General features: G+C 40.8%; 1 protein-coding gene across 1 annotated transcript; it reads left to right on the top strand.

Moving 5' to 3' along the window:
- Nucleotides 1–2,399: 2,399 nt before the first annotated feature.
- Nucleotides 2,400–13,584, top strand: LOC149315085 (alpha-1-antitrypsin-like). Its single transcript, XM_089523596.1, has 4 exons — nt 2,400–3,078; nt 8,286–8,556; nt 10,057–10,204; nt 13,393–13,584. The coding sequence occupies exons 1-4, from the start codon at nt 2,400–2,402 to the stop codon at nt 13,582–13,584; spliced, it is 1,290 nt and encodes a 429-aa protein (XP_089379722.1).
- Nucleotides 13,585–24,686: the final 11,102 nt, after the last annotated feature.

Below are 24,686 nucleotides of genomic sequence, written 5' to 3'. Positions count from 1 at the left end.
CAGTTCAAGATGGAAGAGAGCTTCTTTTGTGTGGAGACTGCATTGCAACTATGCTAAATTCTGGGTAGAATGATGTTAATTCCTAACAATCCTGGCCAAACTAATCATGGTGGTGGAATATTTTAGATTTAACTACAGACAGGGTAGCAATTTATTTACATTGCATTTTACCTTTTCAATTTACATTTCCCTTAAATGTGAAGTCAAAAATATTAGGAGAATTGCAAAATGTGCATGTTACACAAAACTGTGTACCAAATGCACATGACTTTTCATGCAAAAATTTAAATATAATTTCTCAGTGAACTGAAACTCAGACTGGGAAAACAATAACAAATACCTTTTGGAAAATCTGTATTTAAGAGGTTTTTTTAAATGACCAAAACTAAAATGTACAGATTTTTGTATTACTAGTTTAAACATGGATCTGTACTTTGAATGGAGTGGAGTATGATTTATAGAGATAAGCAGCTGATAGGAATGTGTAAACATATTCACACCAGCAGCCTGCCTGTCTTTCTCCAAGATAAGTCCTGCCACCCTCTCCCCAAAATACTAGAAATTAACCGTGGGAGAAAACTACTCCAGGAAACAGTTTAAGCTGCCAATACTTTTTCTGGACATATTGACAAACTGAAAACAAACAAATCACCAGGCCCAAATAAAATACACCTGAGATGGGAGTTCTAGTCCCTCATTAAACTTTAAACCCCAGGATCTCATAGAATGTTACCATGGCAGTTAAAATGGAATGATAATGCTATAATTGTATAGTGTGAATTGGTCCCTGAACAAGAGCAAGTCATGGTTTGCTCCAGCTTGGTTTCTTTTATGTTGCACTGCCTACCACCCACTGAAGCGCTTTTCTTCGTAAACTGGATTCCATCACAATTTTCTACCCAATTGCGCCAGATCCAGATGGAAACAAAGAGAGATGAAATCATTAGCTCTCATAGTCAAAGAGTACCTTTCCATATATAAACATGCCTATCAATTGGTTTTCTTGAGAAGAAGGGGACATACCCTTATAAACATGGTGTCAGCAAGTCTTGTTTGTGAAGTTATCCTTTCACAACCCTCTTTTGTCTATTGCTTTCCTTTTAGACCAAAGAGTGATCCTTGCTGACGCCTGAAGTTATTATTGAGTGACAGCCAAAGTTTTATCCTTCTAGTAGAGTGTTCCTGAGATTGAGGAATCTTCATGCATGGAAAGAAAGGAAAACATTGACTCCAACTCATTATCAGCAATAGCTCTAGAAAAGTGCTCCCTGTGCTTTTGATTTTTGTTCTTGATGATGAGATTGCTATGGGCATTAGCTTTTCTTTTGTTATGTTTTGTTGTTTATGGTAGTAATGAAACAATTTCTCTCTCAGCTATGAAAATCACCTTTAATGTTCACTTTTTCATTTTCTATCAGTCACTTATCCCACAAATTGAACCTGCTTATACTTTTACACCCCTTTTCCAATTGGTGAGGATGTTAAAATGCATGCTATGTAATTCAGTCTCACAGTAATTCTGGGAGATCCTTTATGTTGAGAGACAGTGTCATCCACTGGTAATAACTTGTAATAGCATTCTGTCTACAAGTGGGTGCTTAGAAGCCCAGCAATTCTGCACTTGCCATAGCAGAAAATATTTTCTCAGCTTAGGTTCCCCTTCCCACTGTATAATATAGAGCAAATAATACCAACCTGCTGTGCGCAGCCATTGCAAATACTATACAAATAATGTCAGTGAAGTAAGGATAAGCAGTAAGACAAGTACAGAATAAAGATTTTGCATCATGAATGGTAAAATTTTATTATGCTTTTGTCAGATCAGCAATGCTTGGCCACACAGTTTAAGAAGGATTCAGCAAACTAGAATGTGTCCAGAGTAGGGTGGCAAGGATAGTGAGAAGCCTGGATACCAAACCCTATGAGGAAACAGTTTTGTTAATTTTTATGGGTTTTTTGGGCTATGTGGCCATGTTCTAGAAGAGTTTATTCCTGATGTTTCGCCAGCATCTGTGGCTGGCAGCTTCGCCTACGAGGAAAGGTTGAAACAGTAGGGATGTGCTCAGTCAGGAGTATGTGTGTGTGTGTGTGTGTGTGTGTGTGTGTGTGTGTAGAGTGTGTGTGTGTGTGTGTGTGTGTATGATTAAGTGTTATTCTTGTTAGTAAACTTCATTTTTCCTTGGGGTAAGCATTTGAATCATGTATAATGAATGGTGGTAGTTCAAATTCTATCTTATCAGTGCATGAGAAGCAGGAGATATCACTATGGCCAGGGTTCAAGATTAGCTTATAGCCAATGATACCAAAAAGTTTAGGTCAAGTTTCATCTAACAAGAATTTGGTAAAAAGAATGTGCTAATAGAATTAATGTGCTTTTCTTTTCTTTCTTAGGGGGCAAAATGAAGATCATATTCTTTTTTTTCTTTTTAATTGCTGGGAGCCTTGCTAAAAACCCTTACCCAGACAATAACAACAATTGTCGCAACAACTACCGATATGAACCGTACTCCCATCATGACAATCAACTCAGCCAAAGAAGTACCCATATGCCAAGCCAGGTACTAGTCAACAGTAATTCTGACTTTGCATTCAAGTTCTTCAGGGAGGTATCTTCCAATGGAGGCCCGCGGCATTATTCCAGAAAGAAGAACATTGTCTTCTCTCCCATGTGCATCTCCTCTGCCTTTGCAATGCTGGCCTTGGGTGCCAGGGCCAACACTTTAGATCAGATCCTTAGGGGACTGGACTTTAGGCCATCAGAGATCCAGGAACGAAATATCCATGAAGGTTTCCATGACCTCATTTACATGCTAAACAATGGAGGCTCTGGCCTCCAAGTAGAAATGGGTAATTGCCTCTTTGTACAAAACAAGCTCCATCCACAAGAGCAATTCTTAAATGGACTCAGAAACATCTATGGAGGAGACATTTATATGGAGAACTTTAAGAACACAGTAGAAACTGAACAGCACATCAATAATTATGTTGAAAGGAAAACCCATGGGAAGATTGCCAAGCTTGTTGATGGGGTGGACCCAATTACTGAAATACTACTGGTTAGCTATATGTACTTAAAAGGTAAGACAAACTTGTGATCCCATCTGCAGATAATCTGAGGTGCTTCTCACGCTCCATGTAATTCCAAGGTGTAACCTATGACAAATATATGTATGTCTATTGCTTTTGTTTATAAAGCATGGAATGTTCTTAATTACAATGAGATCTGTGCTATTTCAGAGAAAATGTGAAAGAAATAGATAATATTCCTCTTCAGGAAAAAGTACTTGAAAATATTCAGGAATAGTATGTTGATAAAATTAAACATGCTAGCTTTTCAGCACATTAATATTATTATCATTTGCATAACTCCTCAGTCCTCCTTTCTACTATCTCATGAAGTAAGTTTTTCAGTTGAATCTTAATAAGGGTTGGGAATATTGAAAAGGAATGGTTTTCACACAGAATAAAAAAAGTAGAGACGATGGCTTAAAGAGAGACTAGAATTATTGCTGTTTTTAAATAGCCTGTATTTGCAAGGTTAAAAAAACTACTGTATATACTCAACTATAAGTTGACCTCATGTATAATTCAAGGGTGGGTTTTGGGGACAAAATTATGGATTTTTATATGACCCATTGATAAGCCAAGGGTAAAACATAGGGGCATGTCACAAAGGATCTAAAGGATGAAGCAAGGAAAACAGTGCCAAAATTACAAAATTCTAGCAGGCATAACTGTTTGTGCTCATATTAAAGGCAGGATAGTTGAGTGAATAGGGGAGGGTCAGTGCTTCCAGGACTCTTGCCTTTCACCAGGGAATAGCCCTGTTTTTTACGAGCGTTAAAGTACAGTACTTACATTGACCTGTGGATAAGTTGACTCAAGTTTTTTGGGTCATAGAATCATAGAATCATAGCATTGGAAGAGACCACAAGGGCCATCCAGTCCAAGCCCCTGCCATGCAGGAAATCACAATAAAAGCATCCCCGACAGATGCCCATCCAGCCTCTGTTTAAAGATCTCTAAGAAAGGAGACTCCACTACACTCCGAGGGAGTTTGTTCCTCTGTTGAACAGCCCTTACTGTCAGGAAGTTCCTCCTAATGTTGAGGTGGAATCTCTTTTCCTGGAGCTTGCATCCATTGCTCCAAGTCCTAGTCTCTGGAGCAGCAGAGAACAAGCTTGCTCCCTCCTCAAGATGACATCCCTTCAAATATTTAAACAGGGCTATCATATCACCTCTTAACCTTCTCTTCTCCAGGCTAAACATCCCCAGCTCCCTAAGTTGTTCATCATAGGACATGGTTTCCAGACCCTTCACCATTTTAGTCGCCCTCCTTTGGACACACTCCAGTTTCTCAATGTCCTTTTTGAATTGTGGTGCCCAGAACTGGAAATTTTTTTTGACTAAAATGTCTAGACATATATATGAGTATACAATAATAGAATTCACTATGATCTTTTCTAAACTTAATAAACCCCTTTTAAATGAGTTCAGTAAAGGAAGAGGGGATGCAACATTCACTTTGGATGGAGAAGGAGGATAAAATATTAAATAAATTTTCAGATTGTAAAAAATCATCCAATTTTCAAAGTTCTAACTTTAATTGGGTATGTAGATACAACAACTGAAAGATCTCAGGGCTGTGGATTGAAAGATCATTATTCAGTTAGTAGAAGTGAAGTATACATTATAGTCTGGAAAAACATAAAAACAACAAACATAAATACTGTACACTCATACACAAAAAACCCAGACATCATAGTATGTGACCCATCAGTAGAATCAAGAGTAACACTTTTCTTGGACCATACTATTCCTGATTGCATGTTAGAGTATTTATTTATTTATTTATTTATTTATTTATTTATTTGAAACATATACTGTACTCCACTATTCAACAACAAAAGCTTCCAGACATACAGTTAATAGAAACTATATAATCCCTAGCTTCAAGCGTATAGCCTAAAAATACATGACAGAAAAAGAAAAAGGGAAGATGTAGACAAGGGAGAGTAAGAAAATGTAGAGCCCGTTTTTAAAAATGGGATTCAATTTTTCATGCCACCCTTCAATGTTTTGTGTTATTGCAAAATTAATTCCTTTAACACACTCAGTTAATAACATGGGGTTAAGGTTGCTTTGTTGGTTGTTTAGAGCAGTTTGGGATTTAAAGCTTTTAGAGTGATTGATTAATTATAGTCACAATGCAGCAACTTGCCCTTTTCACGCAGACATGCTTAGTGTCATAGCACTTCAAAGATCTAATGAATGAATTCCCAACAGGACACCTGTTAGTCAAGAAAGCATAATTATTCCCATTTCACAGATTAGGAAACGATGGGTGTATAGCTAGATTAAGTGGCTTGCCCAAGACTATGCAGAGAGTCCATGTCAGAAATAAGATTGAGGAAGAGGAGCTCTTCAGGTTTTAAACAAGACTGACTGATCATCTTGAAAATATAGAGCCCATACAGACGGGCCAAAATAAAGCTGCTTTGGGTCACTTTGGAGGTATGATGTTTAAATGATACATGTGTCCTAAGAGGCCAGAAGCCACGCCAGAGCCAAGCTCCAGTCCTAAGAACTGGAGAGCAGCTTTGGCACAGCTTCTGGCATCTAAAGATGCATGTGTCATTTAAACAGCATACCTCCAAAGTGACCCGAAGCAGATTCATTTTGGTCTGTCTGTACAGGCCCATACTCTGTTATCTGCTATCTTGTTATTTTCATGTTTTCCGATCTTTTGAGTTATTGTTATGAATTACTATAATGATGGCTATTGACAACCTCAAGTCACACCTTTATGGCAAGGAAGGAAAAAAGGCAGAGAGAAAGAGTAAGAATATAGTTGGATGCTTCTCAGGAGGCAGGGTATTTTTTTTTCTTTTTAAAGATAATACTAGGCACCTGTAATCCTGCAGATGCTGTTGGACTCAAGTCTTTTTCTGTCCCAGGCAGTCTGGTCAGGGTGCTAGAAATAGCAGAAGTTGATAAACATGAGAAATCCCACAGGTTCCCTTCTCTGATCTCTTGTTTTTAACTGCCCTTGAGTCAGCCCTGACTCATGGTGACCCTGTGGATAAGAGATCTCCAATATCCCCTGTCCTCCACTACTCTGCTTAGTTCCTGCAAATCATACCCATGACTTCTCTGATTGGGTCTAATCATCTGTTGTGTGGTCTTCCTCTCTTTCCTAGCATTATTGTCTTTTCTTATGAGTCATACCTTCTCGTGATGTGGCCAAAGTACAACAGCCTCAGTTTGATCACCTTGACTTCCAAGGAGATTTTTGAACTTGTGATCTGTTTAAGGACCTATTTGTTAGTCTTTTTGGCTGTTCACAGTATTCTTAACACTCTTCTCCAGCACCACATCTCAGATGAGTTGATTACTTTCCCTTTCAGCTTTTGTCACTGTCCGGCTCTCTCTTCTAACTTTAGTTCTCAATTGTATATTTGTACTGTTTAGGATCTTGTCATATTCTTCCATGGCTTTCCATCCGCAGTCTTCTTCTTCTTTCTTGACTGCAGTTTCCTTTCTGATCAATGTTTGATGCATGGTATGGAAACTCTTTAACTATTTTGATTTTTTCATTGTCTAAGTTGAATTTATGTATTTCTTCTATGGTCATTATTTTTGTTGTCTTTATGTTCAACATTAAGCCTGTCTTTGCACTTTCATCTTTGAGTTTCCTTAGTAATTGCTACAACTCTGTTATGTTTTTTGCTAGTAATATGGTGTTGTCCATATATCTATGATTGTTGATGTTCCTTCCTCCTAGCTTCATTTCTCCTTCATCTGAGTCCAAACCTGTTCTTATAATATTTTTTTTTTTGGATAAACAAAATGGTGGTCAACAGACTGGAAACAATCAGTATATATCCCAGTCCACAAAGAGAGAGAGAGAGAGAGAGAGAGAGAGAGAGAGAGAGAGAGAGAGAAGACTACAGCAATTGGAAGGCCATAGCATTAATCTTCCACACATGCAAGATTATGCTCAAAATTATGCACAATAGACTGGAACCATACATGGAAAGAGAAATCCCAGAAGTACAAGCAGGGTTCAGGGACCACATTGCAAACATATATTGGCTAATGGAGCATACAAAGGAATTCCAGGAGAAAAAAAATCTCTATGTGCTTTATAGATTACAGAAAGCATTTGCCTATATTGATCACAAAAAGCTATGGATGGCTCTTAAGGTTATGGGAGTGCCACTAAATCAGATAGTCCCAATGAGAAATCTGTACTTAGGATAAGAGGCTACAGTTAGATTGGAATTTAGAGAAACAGAATGGTTTCCACTTGGCAAAGGGATCAGGCAAGGATGCATTCTATCACCCTATTTGTTCTCTGATCTACATAGTCATAATATTTTCTGTGGAAGAATATTCAACACTGTGGGTTCCATCTGCAGTGTGAAATGTTACAAACTAGACACAGATAGGCCACTTCTGTGAGAACTGGTCTAGAAGGTTCTGAAGTCTTCTCCTATTCAAACATTAATCATGCCTCTTGACTTGGCAACTTTCAGCAAGCTTGCTACATCTCATGTTTCTGACCATGACTTATGATCACTATGACAGTGTTCTGGTGCACCAGCACACAGAGAACACTTTTGTTGTAATGAGTACATACTCTGAATGTATATGTGCAACATAGTTATAGCACATTGATCCCAATTTAACTGTTTTGGCTCTGTCCTATGGAATTATAGGATTTGTAGTTTAGGGAGGTGTTTAGAATTCGAGGAACAGTGGGGTTTGGGGTCTCACTAGAGCTCCACAGTAGAGAATTCTATGAATCCTAAAATGCTATATGATACAGCCATGTCACACACTTCTCTCCCCCCATTCCCCCCATAGCTGGAGACTTAAAGGCACAGACACAGTCTCTCTCTCTCTCTCTCTCTCTCTCTCTCTCTCTCTCTCTCTCTCTCTCTCTCTCTCACACACACACACACACACACACACACACATCTAGAGAACCCCACCTCGCTTTTTGGGTTTTCTTGGCAGGTTTATTCAGATGGGGTTTGCCATTGCCATTTACTGAGGAGGCTGAGAGATGTGACTTGCACCAGGCCACCCAGAGAATCCATGCTGCACTCTGAAGTCAAAGATGGAAGTTAGGTCTTGAAATGTTCTGTGCCCCAAATGATTCCATTTTAATTTCATAGTCCCTTATATACAATATGATCTGGTAGGAATAATATTGTTTCAGTTAATAAAATTGTTATGCCTTCTTAAATTATCCACTAACACTTTCTTTCTTCTGTCAGCCAAATGGAAGAAGCCTTTCAATCCAAAGTACACTGAAGCACACAACTTCTATGTGGATCCATACACTGTTGTGCAAGTGCCTATGATGTTCCAGATGGGAATGTTTGAAGCTGGCCATGACGATGAGCGTTCTTGCACTGTTGTGAAAATGCCCTATGATGGACAAGCGGCTGCATATTTTATCCTACCTGACAAAGGACAGGTGGATAAAGTTGCCAGCAGCTTATCATGTGGCGCTTTGAGAACATGGAAAAGAGTACTTAAGAAGAGGTAACTGCTTTCAAGTTTGACTGTGGTGCCAAGTGATTTGGGGCCTGTATGCATGGACCTAAAGGCCAGTGCTCCCCCCGCCCCCGCCTGGCCTCATGTCATCCTATCCATTAGCACCAGGCTGGAATCAGGCAGACCAGATGTGGGTCTGGTAGATACGGCCTGATCCTGGCCCAAATGCGCCTTAACCTGATCTAAAAGGGTGTTTTCTGAGAAGACCCCGCATTATGGTCTCTGACTTGAAAGGAGGGAGCCCGGGCATGTGGTTATGGCCAGGCACCCCCTTTCTGCTGTTATGGACTGTGATAGGGGTTTTCTCAGCAGATGCAATGGTGGAGGCAGGTATGGAGTGTTGGTGGTAGCAGGTCCATGGCAGAGCAGCATGTGTGCTGATATGTAAACACCTGTCTATCGCTGTGTTGGCCTGTGGACTGACCTGGGACAGGACCCAGTGCAGGATAGCTCCGACTTAGGACCTTTGATTGAGGGTTAAGATGACAATTGGAGGAGGATGTTTTGAAGGCAAAGCTTTTATAAAATGCATTTATAAAGGCATCCTCTTGCCTAGGAAAACTGGTGCCATATCTTTAAGGTGACATGAAATACTGAGATGTGCTATTGTTTTTTAAATCACATCAAGATAATTTGATTTATTGTTCTTGCAACCCTAAGTGCATTAACTTGGGAGTTTATTATTATTCTTCCATTTAATATATTGGGGGTTAGTTTTCAGTAGATACATCCTGGATTGTTCTGCTGGGCAATTTGTGGGCCAGACATAATTTTCTTTTGATCACAACTAACTAACAAGTCTTTCCTAAAGGAGCAGTATATCACATTCAGTTTCTTTTTAATTAAAAAAACAATAATTAACCCTTTAAAGATTAAATTTAAAAAAATCCCATTGGATCAAACCAAAGTCCAGTCTAGTTCAGCATTAGATCTGAAGGTATGAAGCTGCCTTACACTATTGGATCAAGTGGTTGGCCTGTCTATCCATGCTGGAAGACCTGTGGGTCTTCATATCTTATCAGTCTTCATTTTCCATTATCTTTGACCACTGATAATACTTTTTTTGATCTCTACGAAAATCTGGGAAGTCCAACAAAATCTGGTAGGCCACAATTTGCAATGGCCTATACTGACAGGCAGCATCTCTGTACTTTTCTAGTTGGGAGTCTTTTAGGAAAGCAGTTTCAACCAACCAGAAGCAGTGTGCCTTCAAAGCAAGATCTCAGAGACCACTCCCAGCAGGTTCTAAGTCAGGTTTTATCTGTTATGCTGTATCTCAGAGAATGCCCCTCCCCCTTTTTTGGCTTGAAATTTTGAATGTAGGAGGATGTTCCAAAATACTACAACCCTTTGTATTCTAAAGGAGGCATGGCCCATACTGTCTCTGCTGTTCAAGTAGAACAAGCCTGTCTTGCACTGGTTTTCTCATGCAGTTGACCATTCTTTTTTCCTTTTTCTGTTTTTTTTAAATTTATTATTATTATATAGCTCTGTCAATGTCTATCTTCCAAAATGCAAGGCTACTGGAGAGCTTAACCTGAAGGACATAATGTACACTATGGGTGTGGTTGATGTCTTCACTGACAGAGCAGATCTGTCTGGAATCACAGGGCAGCCACAACATCGGCTCTCAGACGTAAGTTGATGGTATTCCTCCTCCCTTGTGTAGAATCAAGAATTAAGGTTTTGTTTTTGTTTTTAAAAAGCAGGTCATAACTTTATTCTCTTTGTACATTAAGATAGCTTTACTGCTTAAGCTCTCTCTCACAATTATACACTGCTTTCCCCCTATCATTTTTGTCCCTCTACTTCCATTTCATTTTAGAGATTTGTCTAAAATCCCCCCATAACTGAAGTGAATTCCCAAATGAAACAAATAAAGAACAGCCCTAATTTTTACATGTAAAAAAAATAGGGCTGTCTCTAGGAATATTTTGGAAGCGGGGAGGGAACATGGCATCCTCAAAGGCAGGGGTAGGCAACCTTTTTGAGCCGGGGGCCAGGTTGCTGTCCCTCCGACAACTGGGGGGCCGAAGCCGGGGGCGGAGCTTCCACCCTCCGGGGGCCAAGCCTCCTCCTCTTTGCCGGCCTCTGACGGGGCCCCAGGCCCTGTCAGAGGCCGGGAAAGAGCTGGTGGGGGCCGCCAGTGCTGGAGGCCTCCCCCTCTTTGCTGGCCCCTGACGGGGCCCCAGGCCCCGTCAGAGGCCAGCAGAAGAGCCGGCGGGGGCCGCCAGTGCTGGAGGCCTCCTCCTGTTTGCCGGCCCTTTTGCCGTTGCTGGGGCCCTCTAAGAGGGCTCCAGCAGCGGCAACGGGCCTCTTGGAGGGCCCCAGCGACAGCATCGGGCCTCCCAGAGGCCCGCTGCCGACATCGGACCCTCCTGGAGGGCCCCAGCGACGGCAACTGGCCTCCCAAAGGCCCACTGCCGCTGCCGGACCCTTCCTGCAGGGCCCCAGCAACGGCAACGGGCCTCCCAGAGGCCTGCTGCCGCCACTGGACCCCTCTTGCAGGGCCCCAGCTATGGCAACGGGCCTCCTAGAGGCCCGCTGCTGCTGCCGGAGCCCTCCTGGAGGACCCCAGCGACGGCATCGGGCCTCCCAGAGGCCCGCTGCGGCCTCCGGAGCCCTCCTGCAGGGCCCCAGCGACGGCATCGGGACTCCCAGAGGTCCGCTGCCGCCGCCGGAGCCCTTCTTCAGGGCCCCAGCGACGGCATCGGGACTCCCAGAGGTCCGCTGCCGCCGCCGGAGCCCTCCTGCAGGGCCCCAGCGACGGCAACGGGCCTCCCAGAGGCCCGCTGCCACCGTTGGAGCCCTGTTCGAGGGCTCCGGCGGCCGCAGCGGGCCTCCTGGAGGCCGAAGTTTCGCGCAACCTTTTCTGTGGTCACGCGAGACTTTGCCTCTGGGCACCGCCATTTTTTCACCCAAAATGGCGGCGAAGTCTCGCGCGACCTTGGGGGAGGTCACGTGAGACTTCGCCGCCATTTTGGGCAAAAAAAATGGCGGCGCCCAGAGCGGCGAAAAGCTGCAATCGGCAGTGGCGGCAGCGGTGGCGGTGGCGGCAGCAGCCAGGGGCTGGACCAAAGGCCTCCGTGGGCTGCATCCGGCCCGTGGGCCAGAGGTTGCCGACCCCTGCTCAAAGGGCTCCTCTTGTCTGGAAATGGTGAGGCACAAAAACTTTGAAATCCCTTTGGTGGTACCTTGGACACTGTGTAAAATAGAAAAAGCGATACTATGTGGGTTCTATGATAGTCTTGAAAGTCTAGCAAATACACAACATTGCCACTTTCTGGAACTGCCCCTGATACAGTTCCTTGGGCTGCTTTGTAGAATGAGTTTTTAGATATTGTGAAAAGATTCTAAAGTAGAAACAAAACAAGTATAAAAATATCCTGAAAAGGACAATGATTTACCATTTTTCTTGACATGGGTCCTCTCATGACTGTGTCATATGACAATCCACTCACATGGCAGCTATTATCTTAAGGAAAGATACTTCATGGAGAATATTATACCTCAAAATCAAATTTTAAAAAAGAGTCCATGTAGGACTTCATCCCTTTCTTTGAGAGGCCATAACATCTAGGGACAAAACTTTGTTGAAGGTTATAGAGAATACAACTTTTGGTCAACTTGCTGACCAGATAGCGAAAAACTTGGTCCAAGATCTTTGGTAATGGTGATGGGGTAAAAAGCCTTGCCAGTATACTTATTAGGAGGACAGAAGAACTATGGTGAACTATGGTGATGTCCTTTCCCACCTCAATGACATGGTGGTTGCCCATTGTAAGACCTCCTGCTACAGCAGTCATTGTTGCCACAGTTGCTTCATTCCTGGCAAGTTTGCTTTAAGAAAAGAGGCAAACAATTTGAGTTGCCTGTTGGGTATGGTGAGGAGGAAAGAGGTGTTGGCAGCTGAGCAGTGGTCAGTGGCAGTGGCAGTGGCAGCAGTAGCAAAAACAGGGGACTGGCTCACTTATGCCACAGCCAAAGAGAATGGGATGCCTCATTGCACAGGAACTGTATTTACACTTACAACATTTGATCTCACTTTAATGGCTCAGGCTCCATCCTACTGAATCCTGACATTTGTAAGCCCTATCACACTACACTGTTAATAATGCTATATTCTACCTTAGCTGCCATGGCAACTTTCTGTGGGATTCTGGGGTTTGTATTTTAGTGAGGTTTCTCAATAGAGCTTTCTGACTGAGAATTCTAAATGACCCTCCCTAAATTGTCAATCCCAGTATTCCATGCCTTGTTGCCATGGCAGTAAAAGTGAAATGTGGTGCTATAAAGTATAGTGTGATAGAGTTCTTAGAATTTTCTGCTAGAGGGCCCTAGTGCACTAGAACTCTGGAGCAGAGAATTCTAAGTCACTCACCAAACTACAAATTCTAGGATTCAGTGGAATCCTAGAATCCTCAGCAGTTAAAGTGGTATCAAACTGCTATCACACTGTACAATGTGAATGTGCCAAGCTATTCTAGAGTTTTATTTAGTTTTAATTTTTATTTATTCTGAGTTTTATTCAGAGGTGCTATCCAAGGTCCTGAACTCTATCCCCCAAGTTATTCAGTACCATGGACATCTGCTAAAGGCTAGATTACAACCTCAGATCAGATTCACCATTGCCACCAGCTTCAAAAGGATTGTGCAAACCATATTGCCCAATGGGATCCTGGCAATGAATTTGCCAATTGCACAGAAACTGAGCATTATAATCAGACATATTTGCAAGACATTCATTAACAGTCTGAAATAATGCATTCAGGACTTACCTTTCCATAGATAGACATGATTTTCAATTTTTATTTCTTTTCGTAGGCCATTCATAAGGCCATGATGTTGATAGATGAGAGAGGAACAGAAGCCTCTGCAGCCTCTGCGATGGACCTGGTGCCAATGTCTACACCTTCTATTATCAAGTTTGACAGGCCTTTCATAGCTATGGTTGTACATGAAAATACTGAGAGTATCCTCTTCATGGCAACAATCTCAAATCCTGCTGAGAAGTAGAAAAGTCAAGTGCACCCCATGATGCTTTTTTGGCATGTGTTTAAGAAACATTGTCGGCTTATTCCAAACTGTCCAAGTTTCCTATTGTCCCCTCAGATGAGTGGCAGTATTGGGTTAGTTAGGGAGAAGAAGAAAGACATTTTACCCATACAAAGTCAGAATTTGGATGTTCTCCCAATACCTTACAACATAGTAGCTGGTAGACTATTCTACTAACCTTTTTGTGTGTATTAAGTGTGGAATCCTGTTGGTGTACCAGAGGTGCCATGCTGCTGTGTGCTATCTAGAGTGTTGCGCAATATCATGGCACCCTGGGGGCAGAATCAGGGCGTGCGTCATCAGAACACTGGGGCCCAACTCCACCCACAGGCCAGCCTTTCGGGCCAGTCTGTATAGGGCCTAAGTATAAATATTAGCAATATAATTAGAGAGAGGGAAATGCTATAATATCAAAAAGTGAGACACACGTCTGAACAACTGGGGAATAACAATGATTTATTATCATACTTCTTTTATTTACAGTTACAGTTACCATATAGGTTTTACATGCTCATAGTCTGCTCTAGCAATTTATAATTTACCACAGTACCTGAAACCCTTGCAATGTGTATGGTTCAGATTTTTAAAGGGTCTTCTTTTTCCTCTGTCTCAGCTGCTTGGCATGCTGTATTTTGAAGCAGACTTTCTCCACTCAGGCATCATCCATATGTTACTGACAACAAGCCTCATAAACCTTTGGCCAGCAGGGGAGTGATTGGGGATCTAGTCAATCTTTTGGCAGTGTCCAGAATGATGAATCACAAGTTGTGCAAGCATGAATTTTACTATGTTTCCTCACTGATTCCCCATTACAGAGCTGCACTTCCTGCCCTGAGAAGCTGCTTTCTTGTCTAGAAGTAGACAGGAGTTACTTTACATTAGAATTAATCTTAATAGTCCTATAACTGATATCCAACACATATAAATAAACTGATAATACGGATGTCATTTTAACATATAACTGTAGAGGTGGAGTAAGAGTGTAGCATATTAACTCTGAGATTCCACTTCCTATAATTCAGGTAACAGAGCTTCAACTGTGTTTTCCTTGTTTCTTTCTTTGATCTTCAGTCTTAGCTGGGCTCAAGGTCTACAAGGAAAGAAACAAAAGACCAGATCTATGGAGAGTGGGAAGTTTCCATTATTATAGGCTCCATACAGACAGGCCAAAATAAAGCTGCTTCAGGTCACTTTGGAGTTAGGCCATAGTTTCTTTCAGGCATGACATAAGGTGGAATGTATTGCTAGAGAACAACTTCAGTAAACCACTGCTTTTCAGAAAGAGAAGTGCACACAGCTATTCCCAATTAAGTTTCTATTCACCAGCTCCTTGTGAAGTCAAGGAGACCTCATCTGTGCTATAAAAATGGAACTATACCTAATTTGGACACTGTCAGGGCCATATTAAAGTACTGGCTAAATTAGAGCCTGAATCCAGTTGGTAGCTCCAACTAGAATAAATTGACTAAATCAATGGAATGGCCATTTGTCGGGGATGCTTTGATTGAGAGTTCCTGCATGGCAGGGGGTTGGAGTGGATGGCCCTTGTGGTCTCTTCCAGCTCTACAATTCTATGATTCTATGACTCTATATGTGTCGATTTAACAATTTCCATTGATTCCACAAGTTTACTCTGTATGAAACTATGAATTAGATTTAGGCCTAGTCCATATGTATTAAGTAGGTTAAAGTCCTGAGTTCATTCAATCTTGTATAATCATATGCCAAATGGTTCCTAAATCTACAAGATTATAGCTTGCCATAAAGTGGGGAACCTGTTGAGCTCACTAGAGGAAATACTACTACTACTACTACTACTACTACTACTGCTACTAGGGTAAACAGGGATTTAAATGCTAAATTAAACTATTGAAAATCTAAAGCTTCCAGATTCATTACTTTGCACTCTTTTCATTACCTTTCCTGAAGCATACTCTGGTTAAGGTTATCTTGGAAAAGGCTGTTATATATCCTCACTAAGCATTTTCTGAAATCAGTTGCCCTCACTGTAAATACATCTCTATTGGATAAGTAACTGCTGAGTAGTATCTTTCATTAGCAGTCTAATCTCAAATTAAGCCTTCTTTACAAGCAAATAAATGCCATGGGACTAGATGGAACAACTTCTAAGTTAAGCTGTTATGTATTATATTATATTATATTATGTTATATTATGTTATGTTATGAACTGTTTGCAGCATGTGGCATGCTCACTTCCTTTAGCAGCCTCCACACCCTGCACCTACCTTATCCTTTTTCTTGCAAGAGAAAGGAACAGCAATTCATATTCTGAAATATGTTTCAGAAACCCAGCCGCACATTAACATTTAAAATGGGTCTTTTCAAACCTGAAGTGGCCTTCAAGAGTCAGTTTGGCTCTCGAAAGAGCCAGCATGGTATGGTGGTTTGAGTGTTGCACCAAGGTCTAAATCTCTGCTCAGTTATGGAAACCCACCATCTGACACTCTCTCAGCCTAAAAGAAAAGCAATAGAAACCCTTTTGGTGTTGTGTGCCTTCACGTCATTTCTGACTATGACAACCCTAAGACAAACCTATTATGGGGTTTTCTTGGCAGATATGTTCAAAGGGTTGACTTTGCCTTCTTCTGACACTGAGAGAGTGTGACTTGCCCAAGTAACCCAGTGGATTCCCATGGCTGAGCAAGGATTCAATCTCTGATGCCCCAGTGACCTAGTCCAACACCCAAACAACTATAGCATGCTGGAAAGTAGGAAAATCTACACTGAATACATTTCACCAAGAAAAACATAGAACTGGATTGCCCTAAACTGGAGTCATTTTAAAGGCACCTAACAACAGGAATAGCCTAAATATCTTAAAAAGACCAGATCCTGATATTGGAAGCTAAGTAGGGTCAGCCCTGGTTAGTACTTGGGTGGAAGACTGCCAAGGAACACCAGGTGCTCTACACTACATTTCAGAGGCAGGAATTGGCAAAATCACCTATAAGTATTCTTTGCCTAAGAAAACTATATGAAAGTTGTCGTAAGTTGATAGGCAACTTGAAGACACATGCACACAGCAATCACAACAGCAACAATGGTCATTGGAGATCGCAGGGACATAATATTGGCCTTTGAAAACACTGAAATTGACTGTCTAGGCTAAGAAGACTTGTTATTTGGATTTTCTGACTTACCATGCATTATTTCTTTCCCCTTTCAACATGCTAGCAGCTTACCCTCTTTGGTGATAATCTAAACAAGAAACATCAAGTCATTTTCTCTATGACTGAGAATTGTATATTATGGCAAATGTTCTTTGTCTTGAAAAAAGATACAAATAAAAAATTGAAAAATATTTAAAAAGCAAACAAAATCAGGTGTCTCTTTTCTCAGTTTTGTGCAACAAATATTTATTTACTTACACATTTCTATACAGGTTGAATATCCTTCATCTGAAATGCCTGGGACAAGAAGTGTTTTGGATTTCAGATTATTATTTTTTTAATAATAATAATAATGGGGCTCATTCCTGTGGTATGGTGTGGTGTGGTGCATGTGGCACAATGAGGTGGAGTGTGTGTGGTGCAGCGCAGTGCAGTGCATATGGCATGGCATGATGTGTGTGCCACAGGCACACATGCCACTGTCCCTTCTGGGGCGCGCTGAGGCTTCTTCTAGCGCAGCTTTTAGCATATGCTGAAAGCCACGTATATTTCACACACATATGATGCGGGTGCACTGTACTCATTTTCAGTCCCTATAGTTATATGGAGAATTTTAAGCTGTATTGAAAATTGACACTCATCCTTGAATCAATACATGAATCAATACTCTGCTGGCTAGCCATGTTCTCGATGACACACATGTCTTCGTTACCCACTACCTGATTTCTTTATATTCACCATAAGTATCTGCTGTGAAGAAGTCTTCTGGGTACATTTTATTATGATTACATTTGTCTTCTTCTTATCTTAGCTTTACTTCGTGAATGAAGATTCAGGAAGGATTCATCCGTGCTTTCTACAAGCGCGTTGATGACGTTGGATGTATCCTTCGAGTCTGTGCAATGGATTTTTCTGGTGGAGCGCAGCGTGCACAGAACTGGCCTCATCCTTTAAACCAGAGGTTTGTCTGCTGAAGCCTTGACAAGCATGGACGGTGGCAGCGAGGTCCTCAGGTCGTAGGTTTGATTAGAGTTTCCTTCTCTTAGATGATTGACCTTACAGGGTTAGACAAGCACCATCTGCCCGGGTTTGGGATTAGAGTTTTCCTTCTCCTAGGATGGTTGCCATAAGGCTAGAGAGCCTATCCTGCCCTTTGGCACTCTTGGTCAGACCCTTCAGTTGTGACCTGTCTGGCATGGGAGGCCCTGCCGGTGGCTATTATACCACCACCAGCATAGCTCATAACTTCATTAGGGTACACAAGCCTCTCCCCCACACAGTCAGAGCATAGCTGGAGGGGAATAGGAGGCTGGAAGATGACAGTTAAGGAGGGAGGAGCCTCTCCCTTCAGGCTGTCCCTGGTGGAGCTGGGTCTGCCTGATTGGTCCCTCTCAGGCCAAGATGACAGTTAAGGCAGGAGGATCCTCTTCCTTCAGGCTAGTAATTGTAATATTACAATTTGTAATATTACAATATAATAATAATCAGAGCCAGCATGGTGTAGTGGTTTGAGTGTTGGACTAGGACACTGAAGAACAGACATTACATTCTTGCTCAGCTATGAAAATGCACTGGGTAATCTTGGGCAAGTCACAGTCAGCCTCAGAGGAAGACATACCCCCTCTGAACAAATTCTGCCAAGAAATCATCATGATATGTTTGTCTTATGGTTGCCATCAGTCAGGAATGACTTGAAGGTACACAACAACAACAACAACAACAACAACATAATATAATATAATGCTAACACTGCACAAAAACCTCCCAAGACTTCCCCCTCATCAAAACTTACTCCAAGCAATGCACATTTTACCTTTAAATGCTACCACCGGCTTGCTTCAGAGGCTGCCAATAAGAATGTTGTGTTTTCTCTGCTAAGCAGCTCCATTGCCTTTGCCTTGGTGTCACTGAGGTTAAAACTGTTATCCTGAGTCTGCTTTTGTCAGGGCTTTGCTTTACTCAGAGTGAGATCAGTGAGCAAAAATACATGAAGGTTTTCATCAACTCCTCCATGTGCTAAACCACCCTCAGGCTGAAATTGAGCTGAGCATTGCCAATGCCCCTTTCACACACAGTCATTTCAAACTTCTTCAGAAGTTCTTAAGGGATGCCAAAAATTTTTATCAGACAGATGTACTTCTTACTAACTTCAGTACTCCTAGAGAAGCAGAAGCACAGATCAATAGCTTCATTAAGGAGAAAACTAATGGAAAATTACTAGACGCAGTCAAAGATCTTGATCCATTGGTAGTACTGTAACTGCCATTATAAACTATATTTTCTTAAAAGGCAAGATAAGAGCCAGTGTGGTGTAGTGGTTTGGAGACCAGGGTTTGAATCCCTGCTCAGCCATAAAATGATATCTGAAGGTTATCAGTGAAGAATCTGAAGGTTTCAAAGGTATGATTTTCAAACTGTATCACACTACAACAGAGGTGGACACAGTGCAGCTCATGGACCACATAGGCCTCTTTTCGCAGATTGTTTTCACACTTTTAACATTCAGAACACCCCTATGTGTGTGGGAGATTATTTTGCTACATTCTGGACACATCCAGGCCATTTATGTCAAGGACAGGCTTTTATTATATGTGACAGTATAAACGGATATACAGTTTTTCCTCTGCCAAGAGCTTGAACAGGCATTAAAGAAGATTTCTAATTAGGAAATAATGTCTAAGTGTTGGACTATGACTCTGGAGACAAGCGTTTAATTTCCCACTTGGCCATGAAACCCATTGGGTGATCTTGGGAAAGTCACATGCTCTCCGCATCAGATGAAAGCTGCGAACAAATCTTGCCAAGAAAGCCCCACAACAGGTTTGTCTTTGTGTTGTCCTAAGTCAGAAATGACTCAAAGGCACACAGCAACAACAACAACAAATAATAATAATAATCATCTGCAAACATGTATACACTCACTCAAGAAACTCTTCCTTGGCATCTACCAAATAGATCCCAATATATAATATCTCTGGACATTGGTTTTACCAATATCTCTGGTTTGACATTGACTTACCATCTTGTAGTGACACGTCTTGGTTATTTCATGAATTCTGGAGCTCTGGTGGTGCAGTGGTTAAATGCCTGTACTGCAGCCACTCACTCACAAACCATGAGGTTGCAAGTTCAGTACTAGCCAAGGGCTCAAGCTTGACTCAGGCATATAAATGAAGCTGCTATTGTTATATTGCTATTCTGAGAGGATGTTTAGACTATTTCAGGAGAACAAAGGGAAGCCAATATATGAACACTATGTGATGTTTCAAGTCTCTGTTTTGAATTCCTGAAAGAACTTCAACAAAAATACACAGAGCAATTTATCAAGAATTGACTTGAGTCTGACTTGAGTAAGAGTCAATCAACTTAAGTCTACATCACTGCTCTCCTGCTTTGGAAGACTTTAAACAGACATGGCCTTCCCTCATGAGTGATTTAGTTGTGTATTTCTGTCTGGCAGGAACTAAATGATCATTGCAGTCCCTTCCTTGTCAGTGATTCTATGACAACAAGAGTTAAATATATGTAGTTGACTCTTTAATCTCTAGATGACATGAGTCACAAAGGTGTACTATACTTTGACATGCTACTATTACACAACTACAGCCATAAAAGCTAAGTACTCCAACTGTCTGACTACTGAAAATCAGAAGCATTGTTATTTGGTGTGCCACATGAAAATATCTGTCGAGAGCACACACACATAAGGATGCCCATCTGGGCAGACTGCTCTATCTAAATCGGACTCACCTAGAGTTATTTCTATGACCTTTTTGTGACCTGTATGTAGCAGACACTAATCCTCTTTGCATATACTCCCACCCTGAGGCCTTGCCATTAACAGCAGAACAATACACAGATTAACATGGAGATCACTCCTCCCTACCCAGGGTCACACAGTATATATATATATATATATATACACAACTTTCTTCCATGCCAGCATTCTCTGAAGATGCCAGCCACAGATGCTGATGAAACATCAGGAATAAACTCTTCTAGAACATGGCCACATAGCCTGAAAAACCCACAAAAACAATGTAAATAATGTTAATTAGTAGTAGTGGGGAGGTGCTTATTTAGCTTATTGTATGATCTGGAATATCTTCCAGATTCTTAGTTCGCAGTACAATGAATAGTGTTACAAGTTACATTTATAGAATCATAGAATCATAGAATCATAGAATCGTAGAGTTGGAAGAGACCACTAGGGCCATCCAGTCCAACCCCCTGCCATGCAGGAAATCCAAATCAAAGGATCATTATAAATATGAAAATTCTGGTTTTGAGTTACCCTGTATCTTAAACTACTATGAATTGATGGCTTCCTTCCAGACTAATCTGATTGCATTGCTTACATCACCATACCTATATCATATTCTTGTTGTTGGCTTGACAAAGGCCTCAAAAAGTTTGTAGACCTTGTAAGGGAACATTGTGGGCTTCATGAGATACATTTTACCAATCAATTTTAACTGATATATACAAGGTGTTGAGTTACACAGAAGAGAACGACTGGATTCTTCAGTCATGGAAGAACAAAGTGACTTGGCTGATAGAAATGGTAGACAGTAGCCTAATCGTTCCTCCATCAAACCTAACACATTGTAATAAAGAAATAAGTAGGTGAGCCTTTGGGAACAAACTGGATATGGTCATTTCTGTAATGTCTTAATGATGCTTGCTGTGGTTTTGCAGGCAAATGAGTGACGGGAAAGTACGATTCTAGGGACTTTAGAGGAACCCATCCATACATGTTTTGAGAGAGCAACTTTTCTGTCTCAATGATATCTAATAAGATGCTAACTCTTAGGTATGAAGCCCAAAAGATATGACTTGACTCTTGCTTTCAAAGATTATATTGGGTACAAGGAAGAAATTATGTTTTGACTTGAAACTAGCATGGTGTTCCATCCCATCTGTTTAGAATGAGGGACTGAAGGTTTGTCGTAATTTGTCTAATCTGTATCTGTTTGGAAGTCCCTCTTGTACTTTCTGGTTACCTGGGTTCCCAATGTGCATAGAATAAACAGGCAGACGTAGCAACAATGTTCCACTTAAGCTGTCTTATGCACTGGAATCTCAATATTTTTATATGGGAAAATGAACAGGGTATCTATTATTCTTTTAGGCTATTTTATTATAATGGACAAAATAGTAACATACACTCCTCTAAGGGAGGAAAATAGAATTTTTATCATCTACACATAGTGCTTACCATTTAATTTACATTTAATGTAAGGCATTTCATATCTTGAATCATATTTCTTCACAAAGGTCTTATATCTAAAGAATCATACATCTTACATCATCAGTGGATGAAAGATAGAGACCTGGATTTGTAAAACAATTATCATCTTTAGAATTTATAGAGACAGCAGTACTTGTATTTATAAGGAATATTTTATATCTTCTTTCGTTTGGCTTCAAACACACATGCATTGCAATACATTGCAGCATCCATTATATTAGTCAGCAACAGATCTAATTTGTTCCTGTTAATGTCAACAATTATCTTCCCATCTAATGGGGGGAAAGATTTATATAAGGCCAATTTAGGGGCCACCTTAGGAATACCTGTCCTGCCTGCCTGCCATCAGATTACATCAGCCTGTTTGCATAAGATTGCATCAGCCATCAGATACAAATAACCACTTTGTACCAGAGCAGTATGTCTTTTTGACAGTTTTGTAATAAACTAGTCATTTGTTTAATATATACCCATCAGTTTACTTTGATCTCTGTTTTAAGTTAGATGGTTTCACACTCAAAAGTAAGCCTACACTCTTAATAGTATGCTCTCTGCCATACAGACATCATACTTTATATTATAAACATTTCCTGAATATATAGGCTTTGAGGCTTACATTTTACAAAACATTTATCTGCACTCAGTCTGGAATATACTGCTGTGAAACACAGGATAGGGTCTTACAGTGAAACAGATTAGTATTGTGCACTACATTGCCTGCAAATGGTTCTCCAGTGTTTCAGACAAGAATCTTTCCTCACCCTAACTGGAGAAATCAATAGTTGAAACTGGGTCCTTTTCTATGCAAAATGTATGCTATCCTACTGAGTCCTGACTCTTCAGAAGAAAACTGTCACAAAAGATGCAATGGATGGAAAGCTAGAGTTAGAACAATTGGTCATGCAGGCTCCAATCTCACAGACACATCTTCCAGACCTTGGAAGTAATGTATTTCATGCAACCAACTACTTGTAACTAGTTATGTTTTAGTTAAGAAAGGTGTAATGATGCCACATTTTAAAAATAGCATCATGGGTAATAGCAGCATTATTTGTGCAATGAGTAAAGATTTTCAGTTCATTTCACATGTTACTTTTAAAGGATATTTTTACAAAGAGTTTTGACAGGATTTTTTCCCCTCAAGTTCCATGCCATTTTCTGTTCAGTCCGAAGGGTTCCCCCGCCCTCAAAAAGGAAATACAAAGGGGACTTTTAAAACACTAAGAAGTAACAAAATGATTTACCTTTAAAAAGTAATTCCCAAGCTCTAGTATCTCTCATGTCCTCTGCCTACAAAGAGGCTTGTGGCCTCACAGGAATGGAGACATATTGGATTGCAAATGAGGAGTCATGGTTGAGATGCAAATGGACTTTAAATTTCTTGGACTTTGAAAATGTCCCAGTTGCCACATGGTCAGAAGGAAGAGGAGCCAGCCTGCAAAATACCCTCCCCATACCATCATAACTATGGACAGAAACAACAGAATGTAGACATCTTACTAACATCTCTAATTTTTCTCCTGTTTGGTTTGTAACTTCATGCCTGATGAAGAAGCCAGTGGAGCTTCGAAAGCTTGCAATTTGTTGGCCAATAAAGGTATCACTGTTTGGTGGATTTTTGTGTGAATTTACTAAATGGCCAACACAGTTATCCCTGCATGTCTTTTGTCCTTTGGTTAGACAAGCTCTTCAGGGATCTTTTGTGTGCAACACAGGTGCCTTTCCTATAAGATCTGGTTCTTCTTCAAAAGGAAACTATCTGAATGTGCACAATCTCATAAAGGTCTTGTGGTGACTCATGCTTCTTGCAACAGCCTGCGCATCACATGATACATGAGCACACTGTGTTTAATCTGTAGTAATTTAATAGCCTTTATATTTAAAGCTTGGTCTTGGTCTCTTAAATGTAGAAGAGCTGGAGGGTTTAACAGACCTATTATAGCTATTTTGCATTTGCTCAGTTATTATTTCTTTTATTATCCATGCTGTCATTGCTTCAGTAGTTGTGTTTTAATAGATGTCTGATATTATTTTTCTCCTTTGCTAGTCTTATTACATTTGATTAAGTTGTTATGCTGTAACCGTTTTTATTGTTATCATCAACTTATAGCATATGTATGGTATCTCCTCTTTTCAACTTTAATTTTTGCAGACTTTGCCTTGTGCATTTCTTTTCCAGTGCTGAATCTTGTATAGATTGTTTTGTGCAGCTCTTATCAATCTTGTTACTGCTTAAGGTCCTTGTTATTAGCCAGTCTAATTCTCTATATGATCAAACCTGACTGGATAACAAATTCCATCCTACAAAAGGACAGTCAGGAAGGACCAAGGGCAACCATCATCAAGAATGCCTGTGGAACCAACAGTGTCCAACTACAGGCCAAAGTAATTAAGGCTCAAAACACTGACACTCCCAATGGAAATAATCTGCTTTTCCATCTCCACACAAAGGGACACACATCATCTGATGGGTGTACATGGCCTAAGCTTAACATTTGCAACCAAGGCCACAACCAGGCAAATTCATACAGGCCAGAAAAGCCAGGATCAGATGGCCTACTTGTCCATGACAACAAATTCATGAAGCAAGTGTGTCATACTGGCTACCGGTGGCCAGTGGCTCTGTCACATGTGGTGAGTCGACTGGGATTTAGTATGAATTTTAACACTGTTGTCTAATG

The sequence above is a fragment of the Sceloporus occidentalis genome, unplaced genomic scaffold (assembly GCF_023333645.1).
Source record: "Sceloporus occidentalis isolate IW3139 unplaced genomic scaffold, rSceOcc1.0.p SCAF_4, whole genome shotgun sequence".
In the NCBI taxonomy this organism is placed as follows: domain Eukaryota; kingdom Metazoa; phylum Chordata; class Lepidosauria; order Squamata; family Phrynosomatidae; genus Sceloporus; species Sceloporus occidentalis.
This window is presented reverse-complemented; position numbering and strand designations above follow the sequence as displayed.

Coding starts and splice junctions, on each gene's coding strand:
- LOC149315085 (XM_089523596.1), top strand. CDS start 2,400: ATGAAGATCATATTCTTTTTTTTCTTTTTAATTGCTGGGAGCCTTGCT. Junction 3,079..8,285: donor TAGCTATATGTACTTAAAAG/GTAAGACAAACT, acceptor TTCTTCTGTCAG/CCAAATGGAAGAAGCCTTTC. Junction 10,205..13,392: donor CACAACATCGGCTCTCAGAC/GTAAGTTGATGG, acceptor TTCTTTTCGTAG/GCCATTCATAAGGCCATGAT.